This window comes from Poeciliopsis prolifica, unplaced genomic scaffold (assembly GCF_027474105.1).
Source record: "Poeciliopsis prolifica strain line A6 unplaced genomic scaffold, Auburn_PproV2 SCAFFOLD026, whole genome shotgun sequence".
In the NCBI taxonomy this organism is placed as follows: domain Eukaryota; kingdom Metazoa; phylum Chordata; class Actinopteri; order Cyprinodontiformes; family Poeciliidae; genus Poeciliopsis; species Poeciliopsis prolifica.
Genome location: NW_026562401.1, coordinates 5,997,468 through 6,014,807, shown reverse-complemented (window position 1 = coordinate 6,014,807; position 17,340 = coordinate 5,997,468). Strand labels below are relative to the sequence as shown.

Genomic DNA, 17,340 nt, shown 5'->3' with positions numbered 1-17,340 from the left:
TATACTTGAACTTCTGTCAGTCCATTTTCATTAAGTCACTTGTTCTTTCTAGTGCAGTATAACTTCAAGCATTTATGCTTCAGTCAGAGGCTTGTTCAGAGCTGCAGCAACACAGACCACTACAGGATCCATGCCCACAACATTCTGTATGTTTAACAAAACTTTGAAGAAGTTTAGATAAGATGAGTTAAAGCAACATTTAATCCCCCTCTGGGATTAAGAAAGTACTTTCAAAATGAATTGAATCACTTTAAGAAACAACATTAAAGACAATATCATAACTTTATTGTTTTTTTGACAAAGTACCAGTGAATTGTTGCACTGAAATAGGATTTAGACAAAACAACATGGACTAACACCTTTCAGAAATGGATGAAAACATATAATACGAGGGAAAAAAACAAGATACTCACAAGACCATCAATAGACTTAACTTGCTGAAGCATTAGATCAACACTGCCACAATGAGTTTTCTATTTATTTAAAGACTTAATTATGAGTTATTTGGTGTGTTTGGGGCACCACTGAAACAAGTGAGTACATAAAATCATTTGGTTTCTCGTGCTGCTGTTGGCTCTGGCACTCAAAGGACACTGGGGTTGCGGAAGTTGTGACCAGCGAAGCGGGCCTGGTTCCCTAACTCCTCCTCAATCCTGAGAGGAAGACAGAAAACACAGAGGGCAGCAAGCAGAGGGACGGACGGGAAAGAAGAGGAATACATCAATTACAGGCTCTTAAATGACATTGGAGAGTGATGAAATGAAATAGAAACTCACCTCATGAGCTGGTTGTATTTAGCCAGACGCTCCGACCGACATGGAGCACCAGTCTTGATCTGACAGAAAATATGAAACATTTACAGGCTTGGCTGTTTTATTATTAAGACAATTAAAAATGTTTGCTTATTTTTCTTAATGCTATCAAGCAGCATCTACTGAATGAATATGTCCAAACTGGAAGTTTCCAGTTTTTCCTCATACTCATGATTTCACCTGGTGCTTTTTCTCTTACGCTAATATTGATGTTTGAGATTATGCCAAACTTATGAGTATTTTTGAAAAATTTTTAACTACAGACAACAAATTTCAAGCAATATTAGGCTTTAAGTATTGAACCCTACCTGTGTATATATATATATATATATATATATATATATATATATATAATATATATATATATATATATATATATATATATATATATATATATATATATCAATAGATATATATATATATATATATATAATATATATATATCAATAGATATATATAAATAAAACGATGGATGAGAAAGAAACTAAAGTTAGTTTATTGCAACTATTTGTCCACATTCCAGGGTCGTAATAGTTTTAGGTTTAGTTTTAATTTGTTATGATTTTTCTCTAATTCGGTTAGTGTCAATTAGTATTTAGAGTGTTTGCTAGTTTTTATTTGTTAAATATTATTTAGTTTTAGTTTAGTTTTTATTAGCTGTAGAAGTAGTTTTAGTTTATTTCATGCTTTTTAAGTGTAAAAATCAAAAAGGTCAAAGCATCATGATTATGTATACATATATTGGATAATGAATACTCCACAGGAGAAACCATTTTCATAAAATGTATTTGTTGTTGTTGAATAGCTAACTCTGGTGTTTTCTCCCAGCATTTGCTGCTGCCATTTTGCAGACTAGCGTAGCATAACCGCCAGGATGATTATGGATGATTGTAATTTTTATCCAACTGCTTGTTAGATAAATAAAATTCACATCAGGTCGAAAGGCTAACAGATAGATTCTTAAACACAAAAATGAAGGATGTTATAGCTATAATTTCAGTGACTTAGATATAATTTGATATAATCTTTCCCCATTAATTATCTTAGCCAACAAAAACATTTTCTCAATTTCAGTTTTTGTAATTTTGTTAGTTTTAGTTAACTATAATAACCTTGAGGACACACACACTTCATGTGAAAACTTACACGTGAACTACAAAGATGTAAAACACAGACAAAGGGAAACATAATCCGTTGGGTTGAGCGCGTTACCTGTCCGGTGCAGAGACCAACAACCAGGTCAGCTATGAAGGTGTCCTCTGTCTCACCGGAGCGGTGGCTCACCATCACCCCCAACCATTCTCCTGAGCCAGTTTGCACCTGAGAAGCAGACATAAGTGTCATATGCATGCAGCTAGGTGAAACTGCAGGCACACATGCACGAGATTTTGCATGAATGAAAACAGAGCAGTGACGCACGCTTTGATGGCCTCGGTCACAGAGCCAATCTGGTTGACTTTAAGCAGCAGACAGTTGCAGGCTTTTTCCTCCACAGCTCGCTGTATCCTGCGGGGGTTTGTCACAGTCAGATCATCTCCAACAACCTGCAGAGAAAAGTCCCAGAAAATATGAAGAGATGTTTTGTTTTTCAGTAGAATTGGAGTTGATGACTACGTTGTCACTTTGGAAATATACAAAGCAGTTTTGTCTTTCACATAGTCTCTGGGACTATAATATTGATATCTATAACAACAAATATGGAGGTTCTTGTTTTAGAGACCATGTCAGTGAAGTTCATTTTCTGTTTCAGTTGTTTTTTGAGGTTGAGGTCATCTAACTTCATAAAATGACAGACACGTCTCACCTGGATGCCAACCGAAGCTGTAAACTGTGACCAAGCAGGCCAGTCGTCCTGGTCAAAAGGATCTTCAATCGACACGACTTGAGGAAAGAAATGGAGATATGAGTCAAATAACAGGTCCTATTATGAAGGAAACAACAGAAGGGATGCTCCTGCATGAAGATGCTAATGATGCCGTACACATTTCACATACACAGTCCTGTCAGCATAACAAGCCTTTCTGTGCTGCCACACATAATCAAAACATTCTCCACAGACCTGTGTGTCATGAGGAGAGAGCAGACTCTCCAGAAATCTGTTTTTCTCTCTGTTTGCCAGCCCTCTAGCAAATAGAGGCAGGACTGTGCCACTGCTATCCAAAGAAAATGTGTTTACCAACAGCAGTGATGCAGTAACACTGAGAGTAAGGGCCTTTCCATTACAAATCTTTGTTGACATTCTGCAAATGTGGAAAAAACTATTTTGCAATTGTGTTGTTTCCATTAAGTAATAAGCACAATGACAATCAAATGTAGATAAACCTGTTTACATATCTAGTCATTAAAAAAATACTGCATCATAATCCTCTCACTACTTCCTGTCGTCTTCTTTGACCTTGTGGCCAGTAGGAACATCCGGCTATTCCTGTCGTCTTGGTGTGATGCTAAAGTGTTTTTCCATTGCATTTGAGAAACTTGTCTATTTCTATACAGCCAAAAAAACACCGATACTAAGGCAAACCATCAAAATTATTTATTTTTCAAAATTATCATGTATCCATTAAGCAAATTTATTTAGTCATTTCCATTTGCCCGATTCTATAAACACATCTAATATAAAAAATAAAAATGTTCTGAAACAAAAAGTTTTTTGTGTAAAGAATGTTGTTTTTCAGACACATCAAAACATATATTTGGCAAAAGTGCAATGGAAACACTTTTTTCCGCATCACACCAGTCACGTGATCAACAGCCGGAAGTTACTACTGGCGAAAACATCGAAGAAGACGGCAGGAAGCAATAGGAGGATGATCTATTTATTTAGTTTTTCAGACAATGTGAAACTCCCACAATTAATAGGAAGTTGTGTTCTGAATCCGAGGCTCTTCTGTAAAATCGGCCACATATATAGCTACAATGGCTAACACATGGCACAAGCCATGTTTGAATAATAAACATGTTTTATCAGAACTGTTTACATCCATTACTGCCATAATTTCTATCAACATTTCGCTTGAACAATGTTATTCCAGCATGATTTTAATTTCTTATTGAATGGAATTGCGAAATTGTTTTGTATTTACATTAGCACAATATCAACAAAGATTTGCGCACATTTGTACTGCATGTGAGGCTTAAAAAGCTGCCATGCCAACCTGGGTAATTGCTAATGAAGCCCTGGTAGATGTTGGCCAGCTCCTCTGCGCTGATGTTGCGGGCCGCGTTGGGCGGGGACTTAAAGTCCAGGTCATATTTACCCTCGCTGAAAAACTCAGAAGCTGCAACATCCATCCCTATGACCACTTTGTCAGTGAACCCCGCCTTCTCTATGGCGGTCTTTATCAGCTCCAAGGCTGACGGAGATCAAGAAAAAAAGCTAGTTAATGCGGCGTATGATACCAGAAACCGCTTTCAGGTGCGTGGGCTTTTCACCTTCACTGTTCTCTTGAATATTAGGGGCGAACCCTCCTTCGTCGCCCACGTTGGTCGCATCTTGGCCGTACTTCTCCTTGATGACGCTTCTCAGAGTCTGGTAAAGCTCCGCCCCCATCCTGAGCGCGTCACGGAAAGACTCCGCCCCCACAGGGAGGACCATGAACTCCTGCATGGCCAGGCGGTTCCCAGCATGGGAGCCCCCGTTGATCACATTAAAGGCCTGCAACAGAAACACAGCGGGAGGAAGCTTGAACATTGCTCTGACACATAATAAATATGGTTTGTTCGACAATTAATCAATAACAATATATGAGGTATGGCAGAATCTTCAATATTGAGACAGAACCGCACAGCATTCTGGGGCATGTAGGCAAAGGAAAGACTTTTGCCGCTCATCCTCTGAAGCCCAGCTAAAAGCTTTGCGTCATCAACTAACTTAACTCACGCTTTAGTTACCTAGCAACAACCTGTTAAGTAACTCGAAGCCACCGACTGCTTTAAAATAATAATAATAATAATAATAAAAATAACAGCGTGGAGCGAAAACTGGACAAAACAAGAAATGTCCCGTCACCATTTTTACAGAAATTTAAGATATTTAACACATTTTCAGGGTAAGTTTTCTAACTTTTTCTACCTACACCACATTTTGGAGATAAAAACAATACAAATGGGCTAAAAAAAGAATATCTTAATGCAGTTTTACATGGCATTTATTACTGATGTCTTTGTGTTAGTATCAATATTCTACAGCAAAGACAAGTTAAGCCAAAATTTAACAAAGTTTTGTGTTTTGAAATATCTCTCCAATATACACCCTGTAAATTGAGGTAAATTTCTCATTATTATTCAATTAAAAACATACTTTTAATAAAAAAAATATTGTATAAATTGTGGTTATTGCAATAAAAACGTATTTGTGAACAGAATATTCCCTCAAAACTGAAAAGTTTGAGAATCATAATCAAAGTTTTCTAAAATGGGCAAATAAAAGTTTGTTTTGCAAATCAAATTTTCTCTTTGTAAAAATAAATAAATAATAATTGATTTGAATTAAAAAAAAATCATGCTTTGTAGACAAAACCCCCTGGCTGGTCTGATTATATTATTGAATTTTAAGAAGTAGAAATTTCACAATTTGTTCATGAGTTTGTTAATATGTCCAGCAACATTTATAACCTATTTGTGGTGAAAAATGACAATTTGTCTTGGTTCTGACATGACAAAATGTGGAGAGACTCCAGGCGTATAAATAGGCCTGTTGCAGTAAGCAATAAACAAATAAATTGGATGATGAATTCAAATGAGATCAACAATTTCCATTTGTATAATTTATTTTTTTCTTATTCGAAGAAAAACTCAAGGCGTGTTTCTTTTCTTTAATTTATTTTCTTCTATTTTTTAATAATTAATTTTATTTGTTATTTTTGCTGTTGTTTATTTATTTTGGGATATTTAAAATATCTTCCATTTCCAGTGTTAAATGTTTAGAATTTAAAGTTTATTAATTTTTCAGAAAGTGTTCTTATTTTATCAGTAACATAATATCTCTTAAAAATGATCTCAATATTATAATTTATTGCAATCTCTTTTGGGACAATTTATCAAGCAGGTAAATTTGTTATTGTGACATATGAAATATTTTTTTTACAATTTGACTGGTTATAAAAACAAAATAAAAGCTCACTGGAACTGGGAGGACGAGATCTCCGTTTCCTGCCAGATCAGCGATGTGACGGTACAAGGGGACGCCTTTCTCCGCGGCGCCCGCTTTGCATATAGCCAGCGACACTCCAAGAATAGAATTGGCCCCAAACTTGGCTGCGAGGAAACACAGAAGACGCCTCATCACACATGGATGCAGCTGATGCAGGCCGCTGCAGCTGCATGTCAGTGCGGATATCTCAGCACGAGAAACGCAGGCTCACATTTGTTGTCAGTGCCGTCCATTTCGATCATCATGTTGTCCAGCTTCTCCTGCTCCAGGACACTCACTCCCTGGGAGGAAAGCAGGCTGTCACAAACAGAGTAAACAGATTTTTCATGCTTCTCCTGCTCCTTCAGCAGCTGATACTCACAGACTGCAGGAGAGCGGGCCCGAGGGTGTCATTAATGTGAGCAACAGCCTTGGTAACACCTTAAAGGACAAAAACAAACATTAAAATTCACCGGGAGGAAGCGGAGAGAAGAGAAGGATGGATGCATGCTGACGATTGTCACCTTTGCCCTTGTAGCGAGTCTTGTCGCCATCTCGGAGCTCCAGAGCCTCGTAGATGCCAGTCGACGCTCCGCTTGGCACGGCCGCCCTGAACAGACCTGGATTAGGAAAACAGTGAGGGGGGAAAGGTTGAAAGGTTGGAGAGACTGGAGGACATGATAGATGCAAAGGGAGTATGTTTATGTCACCTTTGGCTGTATGCAGATCCACTTCCACAGTGGGGTTTCCTCTGGAGTCAAGGATCTCCCTGGCAACGATGTTCACTATCGACATCCTGCAAAATGTTAAACATTAACCTCATCTTGATCTTTACAGCAGATTTTGCTTAAAGGACAGTATTATGCATCTTCAGTCACATGGTACGATTTCATAGCTCAGTCAAGAAACTATGTTAAATATAAATTCATAATTTAGCATCTTGCAAATGGGTCTCTGTCACTTTAAAGGGGCAGTATTACCGTACATAAAATTGACAATATTTTTTATAGCTTTCCATCATGTTATAATGTTATTCCCTCATCAAAAACATACCTGGAGTGTCACATCGATTCTTTAACGAATGTTTGAAAAATCCTTTCATCTTCATGGGAACCAATCAGCTGTGCAAAACACCTGGTTGGTGCTCCGCCTTTGACAACGCAGCTCCACTTCAGAGCTGCAGTTTCCAAACTTCCACACAACTCCCTCCCTCAGCTCCTTCAGACTAGCCAGCTGCAATTAGTGGAACCTGGTAAAACTTTGCATCTGCTGAGCTCACTATCGGAGTTACTTCTCAGTGCTGGTAGAGATGTTGTTAAAGGGTTAAACGAGGAGCCATGTTGTGATAACTTCCTGAAGGTGGAGGGTCAGAAAAAGCAGGAGTTTTCAAAATGACAGAGGCCCAATTTCAAGACGATAAATTACAAAGCCAAATTTCTTTTGAGTCGCATTTGATATAGCATTTTGTATAACAACTCAAGTTACTTGATGGTGCTTTAAAATGAGAAAATGAAGCTGGAAAACACATAATACTGCTCCTTTAAGAAACTCCTGCTCTTTCTGAAACTCCACATCATAACATGGCTCCTCCATTGAATCTTTAACAGTGTTTTTACCAGCGTTGCACTGAGAAGGTGTTTGCTAATTGCTGCTGGCTAGTCTGAAGGAGCTGAGTGGGGGGTTGTGCAGGAAGCTTAAATACTGCAACTCTGAGGAGGAGCTGCGCCTTGAAGACGGAGCTAATATAAAAAACCAGGCTTTGCACAGCTGAATGATTACCATGAAGATTAAAGGATTTCTCAAACAAGCATGAAAGAATCAAAGCAACACTCCAGGCGTATTTTTGATGACGGAATAACATTATAACTTAATGCAAAGCTTACAAAAAAGAAGTAAATTTTAACACAACACTGCCCCTTTAAGTCTTTGCAGAAAAATCTGTCAAATGGAAATGAGCAAATGCGGTGGGTGGCGATGAAAAATGGATGATAGATCTTCAATAAAACAAGATAAAATGATCAAAATGCATTTCATTGCAGCCCACAGTTGTAAGGAAGAGCTTTCACACTTGCTTCCTCTCATGGACTCACACTGTGATTACAGTGACGCAGCCTGATGGATGGAAAGCTGTGGAAACCAGGCTCCCTGTGAAGAGGCTCGCACATGCAGTGAGAGCTGGACACATAAATCAAAACCCAATAATGCATATCTATTAAAAAAAAAAACATTTCAGCCCTGGAGCCTGTCCAGAATCTGTGCAATCACAGCCAGTGACAGATATTATGGACTAATGCAGGGGTGAGACAGAAGACAAACATGGAGCAGGAGAGAGAGGGATGAGGAAGAGGATGCTTGGAGGGGATGGAAGGAGGAAATAGATCAATCTTTTTTTTAACGTTACCTGCTGTGTGTTTGATCCTGGTGGAGAGAGTCAGTCTGCAAATGACGGGGGGAGGCAGAGGGATGAGGAGCTTGGAGAAAGAGCGCTGAGTACGTGTGACGTGAAAGGGGGAGGGGGAGTGAGTCACGGGAAGAGGGAGCGAAATGAAAGATGGAGTGGCATGACTGGAGTCACATGGATCTTTGTTTTAATTAGGATGAAGATAATCTTCTTAAAAAAAACAAACATTTTATTTCACCAGCAAATTTTCTCATTAAAAGAGAAAAAAAGTGTTGCTGTCAAGTCCAGAAATGACTCCATCCTGCTGCAGGTACAAATTTATAAAGAAAAGGAAACAAACACGTCTGCTGTCTCGATGACAGGCAGCAGACATCACAACAAAGCAAACCCTGTACGACAGATCTGTGCACAAAGTGGGTCATGTTGTCAGAGAACATCGAAGACGAAACCACGTGGATGAAAGGAGACAAGGAGACAGGTAGACAGGTAACAGGAGCTGCAGCTGCTGGAAGGAGCATTTAAAAATAACCACAGAGGTAATTAAAGACACAGAGCGCACAGCAGCAGGAAGAAAGAGAGCCGCTACGGGTGATTTGTCTGAAAATGTTTCTGTTTGCAACATCTTTTTACAGACTTTGGAGGTCTGTTGTCACGTCAAACCAAAATTCTGCATATTTTGTGAGAATTTTCTGTGATCAACCAACACTAAGTTTTGAAAATGAAAATCTGAAAAGTGCAGCATGCATTTATATTTTGACCCCCAGAAGCCTCATGACGCGAACATTCAGGTTCTTAGAAAAAAGCCAAGAAGAAAGAGTATGAGGAAGATTTTCATCTTTCTGCAAAGCAATGACGCTAAACACACCGTCAGAACTTAAAATGTTTAAATCAAGGTGCATTTGATTGTTAGAATGGTCTAGTCAAAGTTCAAATCTAAATCCAATTGAGAATCCGTACCAAAGCTTGAAGACGAACATTACAATCCGATATGAGCAAGTTTTAAATATTTATAGCAAAAATACTTGCTGCTGTGATTTCATAGACAGATAGTTCTGCAATGGTTTGGCAGAACCATCTGCCAAACCATTGCTAAATAGATGCTAAACTTATTATATTTTTAATTTTCTGCTTTAGATTATATTTTTTTCACTTCTTAATTATGCTTGAACTTGTGGGAGTCAATCACTGTTGACGTCATCATGCAACAAAACAAGGACAAGTTCAAACAAACACCATCAGCAAGCCTCACCTGCTTCACACATTTAAGATTTATAAGCCGAAAACATCACAATAGACATTTATTAATTATCTAACAATGTTTAATGAACTTTTATTTAGTTAGATTAATTAGGTAACAGTATACAATTCAGTTCACAGACACACTAGTGCCCTCACAAACATAAAATGGACTGTACAGCAGAATTACTGGATACTGCAGCTGTGAACTGCAGCGGGTAAAGACATGTCAAGTTTTGAGAATGAGTATATATTTATATATAAAGTGAGTGGATTTTCACCCATGTTTGCACCGGGGCATCTGTATAGCGCTATGTAACAGTACAGAAGTTGATCTGTAAATGTAGCCATCGAGAGTGTGTTATATTTTGTTGATCGTGTGTGTGTGTATAATATGTTGCACATGTTTAGACAGTCCAGTCATATCAAACATTAATGACGGGCAGCTCCGTCTTCGGCGTGTTTCACAGCATCGGGGGGAAGCGCTCCCTCAGTTCCTTCCATCTGCTTCCTTGAAAAGTCGGGACACCTGCAGAGACGGAGGTTACATCAGACCAGTCCAACAAGGTTCTAATTTCAAAATTCATTCTTTTCCCAGACATAAAGCGATACAAAACACTGTTCACCACAAAATCATTTTGAGATGATGAGATTTTAGTCTGGTCAGTTCTGTATCTGTTTAGCTCCTTTCAGAATGAGCTGCTTTAGGGCGTTTTGTCACTTTACAACCAAAATAAGCTGCTGCTGGACACGCCCTCTAAATACATGAAAATGGCTGAAAACAGATGCGCAATTACACACCCATAGTTCTTTGAAAAGCATAAATGGAGCCTCCTGCATAACTAGCAGAATTACAGCAAGTGGTTTCTAGATGGTAAGCCAACAACAAAAACCCTTCTCTTTTCCAGCAGCCATTGTAAAGCGCGTACAGTGGTAAAACTAGCTGACCAAATGTGCTGGAGTTGCTAGGTAGCAGGGCTGGGCTTGGCTGGGGTTGCTAGGAAACGCTGCAGTGCCCCAACAATCAGGAGGTTTTTGAAAAGACTCAGACACCAAAGACATGAACTTGAGTGTTTTCATTTTTTTAAGAGCTTCAGCTGTTCTTAGAAGCAACAGAGACCCAAAATGGAGTGACAAAAGAAAAATGTGCAAAACATGTCTGCTTACCACGTATGAGGACAACAGGACAACAGTCAAAGGAAAAACCTCTCAAGGACCAACAACTTTTACTTTAGTAAAGAACAAAACACTGGAAATGAAAGACACTTTGAACATCCAAAACAGGACAACAGAAAACAACTTCACAACCAAAACTGTAATTAAAATTAATTAGGATGTTTCTGCAAACAATTTCACCCTTCAAAACATGTACAGATCATCTCAAAGTACAATGTGATTAATTTAGCTATTGTGACAGGCTTATGCATGACACAGCAATCACAGCCCCATAATCACTAAACTGCACATAGTAATGTCATTTAATCATATTTTCCAATGTATTGACATTTACTGAATAAATGAACAGAGTGGAAGAAACAGTAAAACTTATTCTCAACAATACAAACAGTTTTTTTAAACATCGTTAATTGGAATTTACAAAAAAATAATACATTTAAATTCTTATAGGAAATGTATCATAATAAATTAGAAACAATATGATAAATGTGCACCACTCCTATACCACAGAGTGTGAAAACTGTGGTGGGACGGCAAACACTCTTCGAAGGTCAAAGCAGACCTGGAGATAACAGCGATCGCTTCCTGTCAGCATAAAGACTTTTGGAAACGCTTGAAAATTAAAAAAACATTTCCTAGTGTGCAACTTTGAATATGAAATAATTAGCAGCTGCTTCATCAATCTGGTCCTGAGTATTCTCATTAACAGTTAAAACTTAAAAACTCAAGCAGTCGGCTCCGGAGTCAGGAACAGAAACCAAACGAACCCATCATGACCTGAAAACGCAGAGCGCCATCTGAATGAACTCCTCTCCCGGGCAGGTCGACCTTACCTTCTCACCAGTCGTAACGCGGACGGGTGTGATGCTGGCGATGTCGGGGAGACTCATGTCGATGGGGGGGTGTTGAGCTAGAGGGGGCAGGAAGGGCCAGCTGCTGCCCTCCTCCGCGCAGGTCCTGACCGTACTCCAGCCCACGGGCATGTGGGGGAGCGTACCGTCCTGCCTCCCTCCTCCACTCCTCATCAAACGCTGCTGCCTCACCTGACGACAAACAGGTCTGAAATTTTACTGGATTTTATCAACATTTATATAAAGGTTTGTACAGCTTTCTCACAATAAAATTCAAGCAAGAACAAAATACTAACAAAAATAATTTCAACGCAAAAAATACAAGCCAACAATTATTGAAATTATCATACACAGATCAGTAAGTCGATGAGCCACCAGGAATAATAAATATTCATTACACTGAAACAATCTAAACAAATCATGTTAAGGTAAATGACCTTTCTGCTTAAATTAAATACTTACACACAGAAATGACAAAAAAAAATCTCGAAGAAATGTTCTTTATGTTTCTGGCATTTAGTAAATAGAAACAATTTTTATAATTGTATCTGATCAGAAACAAGAAAAGTTTAGTCTGATTTAATTTCAGACAGAGAGAAAAAATGTCTGTCTTTTTAATAACAAAAATAATAATAGTGATAACTATTTGTAAATCGCTGAATAAAGGATAAAAAGGATAAAAAAGAGTAAATAAAACAGTGCACAATAAAAACAGATAAAACTCTAAGAAGGCAATAAAGCTGTTTATTATGAAAATATTTGGTTTCAAATGCAAACAAAGTTTTCCAAATTTGGTCTTTTAATCAAATGCTAGATTGCACTTTCTCAATAAACAGTGCAGTTTGAATATTAAGCACTTTCTAGGATTTTATATAGAAATCAAGTACTTCAAGGATTTCAAGCACATGTATCACACACACACTAAGGAGCCAAAGAGAAGCTCGTTTTCTAAAAAATAATCCGCACTCGTACTCACTCTCATCAAGGTTGATGAAGTCTTGCCTTTCCTCTCGATCTCCAGTGCGCCTGTTTCGCGAGCGCTCCAAAATGTGCGCTCGCTCGCCGATGTGGTGGCCGATGGCGAGGCGCTCCAGGCCGCTCTCGCTGTCCCTCATCGACTGCCGTGTCTCACGGAGCTGAGAGGAAAAATGGCAAGAAATACAACTCACAACACAATCTGACGACCAGAACTTGGAGCTGGGCAATAAATCAATGTCGTGATAGTCATTTGATAATTGATAGTACGTCTTATAGAAAACTGAATATTCTAATACTGAGTTACTATCAATGCAGAAACAAAAACTAGGGGAGGAGAGAGAGAAGTTAAGGAAAGTTAAAGTTTATTTAACTTTCTAAATCAGTAAAAAAACTGATTTGAAAGTTCTTCCAAATCAGTTTCTTTAAAAAAAAAGTTACGAAACTTTACCTATAACTGCAGGTGTGTATCTTTGCCTGGTAAATTTGTGGTTGAAATATGTTTGTTTTTTATAGAGAATCCACAAAATTCACTCAAGTAAGATTAGAAATACTTCATAATAAAATTACTCAAGTAAAATTAAAAAGTAACGCATCGTAAAAATACTCCTACAAGTAAGATTTTAAAGAAAATTACTCGCGTAAATGTGACTTAGTACATGAAACTAGTTACTACTCAACTCTGCCTGTATCGCAGTTCTTCAGATATTTAAAACAAAAACCTAATCAATAATTATTGATATCTACTGATATGAAACACTTAGGGCGATATGTTTTTCCAGCCGTGTCGTCCAGCCCTACCTGAACTCTGAACAAACCAGAACTCAAATGCTTGTATAACGAAGATTTATGCTGCTCATGATTTATCCCCTAGTGGTTTTTCCATGAGTTACTAGGGCCAGAAGAATTTGTTCATGCTTGTATAAACACACGGTTACGGCCCGGCGCTCAGACAGGTGTAAATCAGGCCTTCTTACATGGTAATATAACGCCAGCCTTGGAAAAACAGCTGAAAATGTTAATATATTCCTACCCCTCCAGGGCCTGTTCTTGTTTGACTCGTCTGTTGATAAACTTTGGGAGCTCCAGGGTCTGTGGACGAATACGAGATCACTGTTGAGGAGGAAAATGTTTGACAGTTTGGCGATCCGGACATTCTTTCCTATGAGAAGAAGACAAAACAAAACGAAAAAGCTGAAGTAAAACTTGAACAGTTTTGTCTTCACAGCTGAGGTTAATGGTTGACAGAGCTGCTTACCATGTTTCCCATCATTTCTCCCATCATGCCAAACATATCCATAAACCCGCCTCCCTGCAAACATGGAGGAAAGCTTTAAAATGTCCTTTAATACACAGGAGTTCTTGATTTATTTAAAACAAGAAAATAAGCCAAGCTAAGCTTTTTGTGATAACCTAACCAAAATAGATGAGAATTTTTGAGAAGAGTAAATAAATCGGTTACCCACCATTCCCATCATGCCAAAGGGAGCCAGTGGACCCGCCTAAAACACAAATTTCATGTTAAAAAGATGGAAAATAAAAACACCAATTTGGGGATTGAACAGACAAGATACTGCCTCTGCAGCAGCCTGTTACCTGTCTGCGCGCCGCACGGTGTGGCTGAATCTGGGGGGCGAGAGCGAACGGATCCATGGCGAATGGTCCAAACATCGTCCTCATCTGCTGCCTGTGGGCAGCAAACGGATCCCTGGAAGAAAACAGTTCAGTAAGTCACTGAGTTCAGCTGCCTGAACTGGATGTAAAACAGGTCAAATTAATACAAGACAGAAAGAGAGTAACAAACCAGGTAATATTTTCCAAGCTCTTATTTCACAACAGTCTCAGTTTCAGCACTTTGAGTCACATAGCTAAAGAAAGGTTGATTTATATAACACATAAAGATGTATAAAAACAAATGGCCATACATGTAATGGTCATGCTTTCCATTCTGAGACTTTTAGCCATTTAGCTTAGCTTTCTGCCCCAATGTGGTGTAAACTGGAGACATTTCCCCCCCAACATCAAACTGGTCATTTATTATCGTATCGTTTATCATCACAATAAATTCAAATTAATGTTTAAAAATCCCACCCCTCTCTGTGGCTGAAATTCTTATTTTGACAATTTTCTCCAGTGTTTGCTCAATAAAGGTATTAATAAATATCAATAGATTTGAAAATATGATTAAATGCAGTTACTGTAAGCATTTTAGTGATCTGTTGCTCTCAGCCGGCCGTACAGTTACTGAAAGAAATGAGAACTTAGTCACAAATTATAATGGAACCACAAAATATTGTGAAAAACTTTAAGTTCACATCTCCCACCCCTAATTTATTGTATCATTTATCAATAAATACATATATTTTCATTAAACCTTAATTTTACCAGGATAAAAAAACTATTGAGATTAAAAACCTAATTTTCAAAAGAGGCAGGAACAAAGAATGCCAACTCAATTGGTACATTTCGGATTATGATCAGGATTTTGATTCAATAAATTTCGATTGGTGATGTTTAAAACCTCTCAAAGTTTAGGGTGTTTGACTGTTTTTTCCACTGTGTTTTCATTACAGTCATCAATCAAAAAATACATTTTAAAATGTGATTAAATGAATGTAGTTTAGTGATACAAGTCACACTTCTTTATGCGACTTGTGTAAAGATTAAATAATCACAATAAAAACAATAATCTTTATGAAACTGTGTTTAGTCAGAGGTTCCTGCAAATTTTCTGTAATACAGACTGCTATACCGTCTACAATGACTGAAGAATTTCCAATTAATGCAGGGTTTCCCCCAGAGTTTTATAAGCCTGGCTGGCCATCAGGCTTTATTTGTGCCCCCAACAGACTAAGCATTCCTTCTTTTTTTTTTTTAAGTAGTTAAAATTTTTTTTTTTTTTGCATTTTTTAAGACTTTACAGTTGGTTAATCCTCCAATAACATAATTATAAATTGATATTTTCAAATTTCCTGTTAACTTTGAATATTTTTTAACTGAAAATCATGTTGGGCTGCTGGATGAATGACTGGCCTGGCATCTAATCACCTGGATTGGCAAGTTTTCAGGGGAAAGCTTGTAATGAGTTAAAAACCACACTTGGTTTTCCTTTGGGATCAATAAAGTATTTTTGAAATTGAATTGCCATTCAGTCACCTAAAGAAACCTAAAAATATAGTTTGCTATTGACACTTATCACAATTGTACTAGAAAATGTTGCAATAAAACTTTAGGTCCATTATGACTAGTCTTTTTATGTCTACTATGCATCCACATGCAAACCTACATTAAAAATCTCTTGTATTTACTTGTTTTTCCGATTAAACAGTCAATAAAAATAATACTTCCCCAAAACAGAGCCAACATTTTGATCAGCTTCAAGATTTAAAAACTAATGATGAATCAAATTAAGGCTTTTAGGAAGCCTTAATTAGCTAAAGGTAATTTATTTAGCCTGTTTAAGTAAGAAAATACAAATTTTTTATATCTTCAGTGGAACAGAGTGACGTGCTGATGTAAATATGCAGGGTGAGAAAGGACCAGAAAACACCAGAAATGTGCTCCTGTTAGCTTAGAAGCAGCTAACAGGAAACAACAGGAAATGTTGTGTTGATCGGTTTCAGCTGCAGCTGGTGTTTCAACGCATTACTTTCGGGAACTGATAGTTCTCGTGCATTTATTTAATTATTATGTCTTCGCTTTATTGTCTATCCAATATGGTGGACCGCTACAGGCCCCCACCACAGCTGGCTACAATAACGAAAGGTAGGCTACCTCCAACAGGGCGCTGTGAAAACGCAACTTCACCGCACCGGCACCGCACAACAACAACACAAATAACACAGTTCGGACCAAAATGCAGTCAAAGTCAGTGCTTACATCATGAAGGGGTCGTCTTCGGCGTCATTCAAGAAGCGAAACATGCTAAGCTGTTTAACTCAGCTGGCTGATGCTAGCCAGCTAACTTGAGTTAAAGAGACGTAGAGAAAGAGTGACAGTCTCACTTTCAGGTCGGGCTGAGCTGTTGGACTTTTAGCCCGGCTGCTTCCCGGGGAAAGCGACACAGCAGTTGTATCTCTTCCTCGACGAGGTTTCTAGCTGAAACTGTCACTAGACAGTAATTTCCAGAAACCCGGAGCAGACATTGAAAACGGAAGTCCGACCCGTAACAAAGGAAAACACCGCTGCTAACAAGCTAGCATCGAAGCTAACGAAGGTGACTTCCTTTGCTTTTCAAAATACATCATTTCCGAAGAAACCTTTCACAATAATTAGACATTATTTAAACAGGTTTGTGATATATTGTAGAAAAAGATCCTAAATGCTCTATAAAAGCACTAATTTATTCAAACTAGAAGCTCGTTTCAGTTTGTTGTTTACATATTGCTAGTCCATAACATGTCAATGCACTGAACAGAAAATACTAATTGTTTAAATGGAATTATAAGAATTACAGTTTACCCTTACTACCACACAATCACACCTGAATATGACATCTTCAGATTCTAGTCTGAAGTTCACATGTTAAAAAATTTAAAACATGTACTGAAAGGTTTTATTGTTCTGATGTAATATTTCTATTTTTAAATGTTAGATTTTCATTTGCTCTATGCACAAAATTATCATAATTAACAGATGTAAAGGCTTGACAACATCAGTCTATGTAACTAGTCTATTTAATGTGTTTCTCTTGATGAATTGAGTAACTACAAAAAACTTTTCAATTATATTCAAATTTACATTTAGTTACAAAAAAAG

The 17,340-nt window shown here is 37.8% G+C and overlaps 1 protein-coding gene and 1 pseudogene across 1 annotated transcript; both read right to left on the bottom strand.

Moving 5' to 3' along the window:
• Nucleotides 1–263: 263 nt before the first annotated feature.
• LOC129371473 (gamma-enolase-like) lies at nucleotides 264–8,470 on the bottom strand (annotated as a pseudogene).
• Nucleotides 8,471–9,635: 1,165 nt separating this feature from the next.
• On the bottom strand, nucleotides 9,636–16,784 carry mlf2 (myeloid leukemia factor 2). The gene is made up of 8 exons (XM_055048116.1): nucleotides 16,462–16,784; nucleotides 14,179–14,290; nucleotides 14,049–14,084; nucleotides 13,841–13,894; nucleotides 13,616–13,744; nucleotides 12,584–12,743; nucleotides 11,590–11,799; nucleotides 9,636–10,109 (listed from the first exon to the last, which is right to left on the bottom strand). Exons 1-7 carry the CDS (start codon nucleotides 16,503–16,505, stop codon nucleotides 11,594–11,596), a joined length of 741 nt encoding a protein of 246 aa, XP_054904091.1. The 5' UTR covers nucleotides 16,506–16,784; the 3' UTR covers nucleotides 9,636–10,109; nucleotides 11,590–11,593.
• Between the last annotated feature and the right edge of the window lie 556 nt (nucleotides 16,785–17,340).

Excerpts from the sequence above, each read along its gene's own strand:
- mlf2 (XM_055048116.1), bottom strand. The coding sequence starts at position 16,505 with ATGTTTCGCTTCTTGAATGACGCCGAAGACGACCCCTTCATGAT. Across the intron at positions 13,745-13,840 it reads GAGAAATGATGGGAAACATG|GAAAGAATGTCCGGATCGCC; the intron begins GTAAGCAGCTCT and ends TTCTTCTCATAG. Across the intron at positions 12,744-13,615 it reads CAAGAACAGGCCCTGGAGGG|CTCCGTGAGACACGGCAGTC; the intron begins GTAGGAATATAT and ends TTTTCCTCTCAG.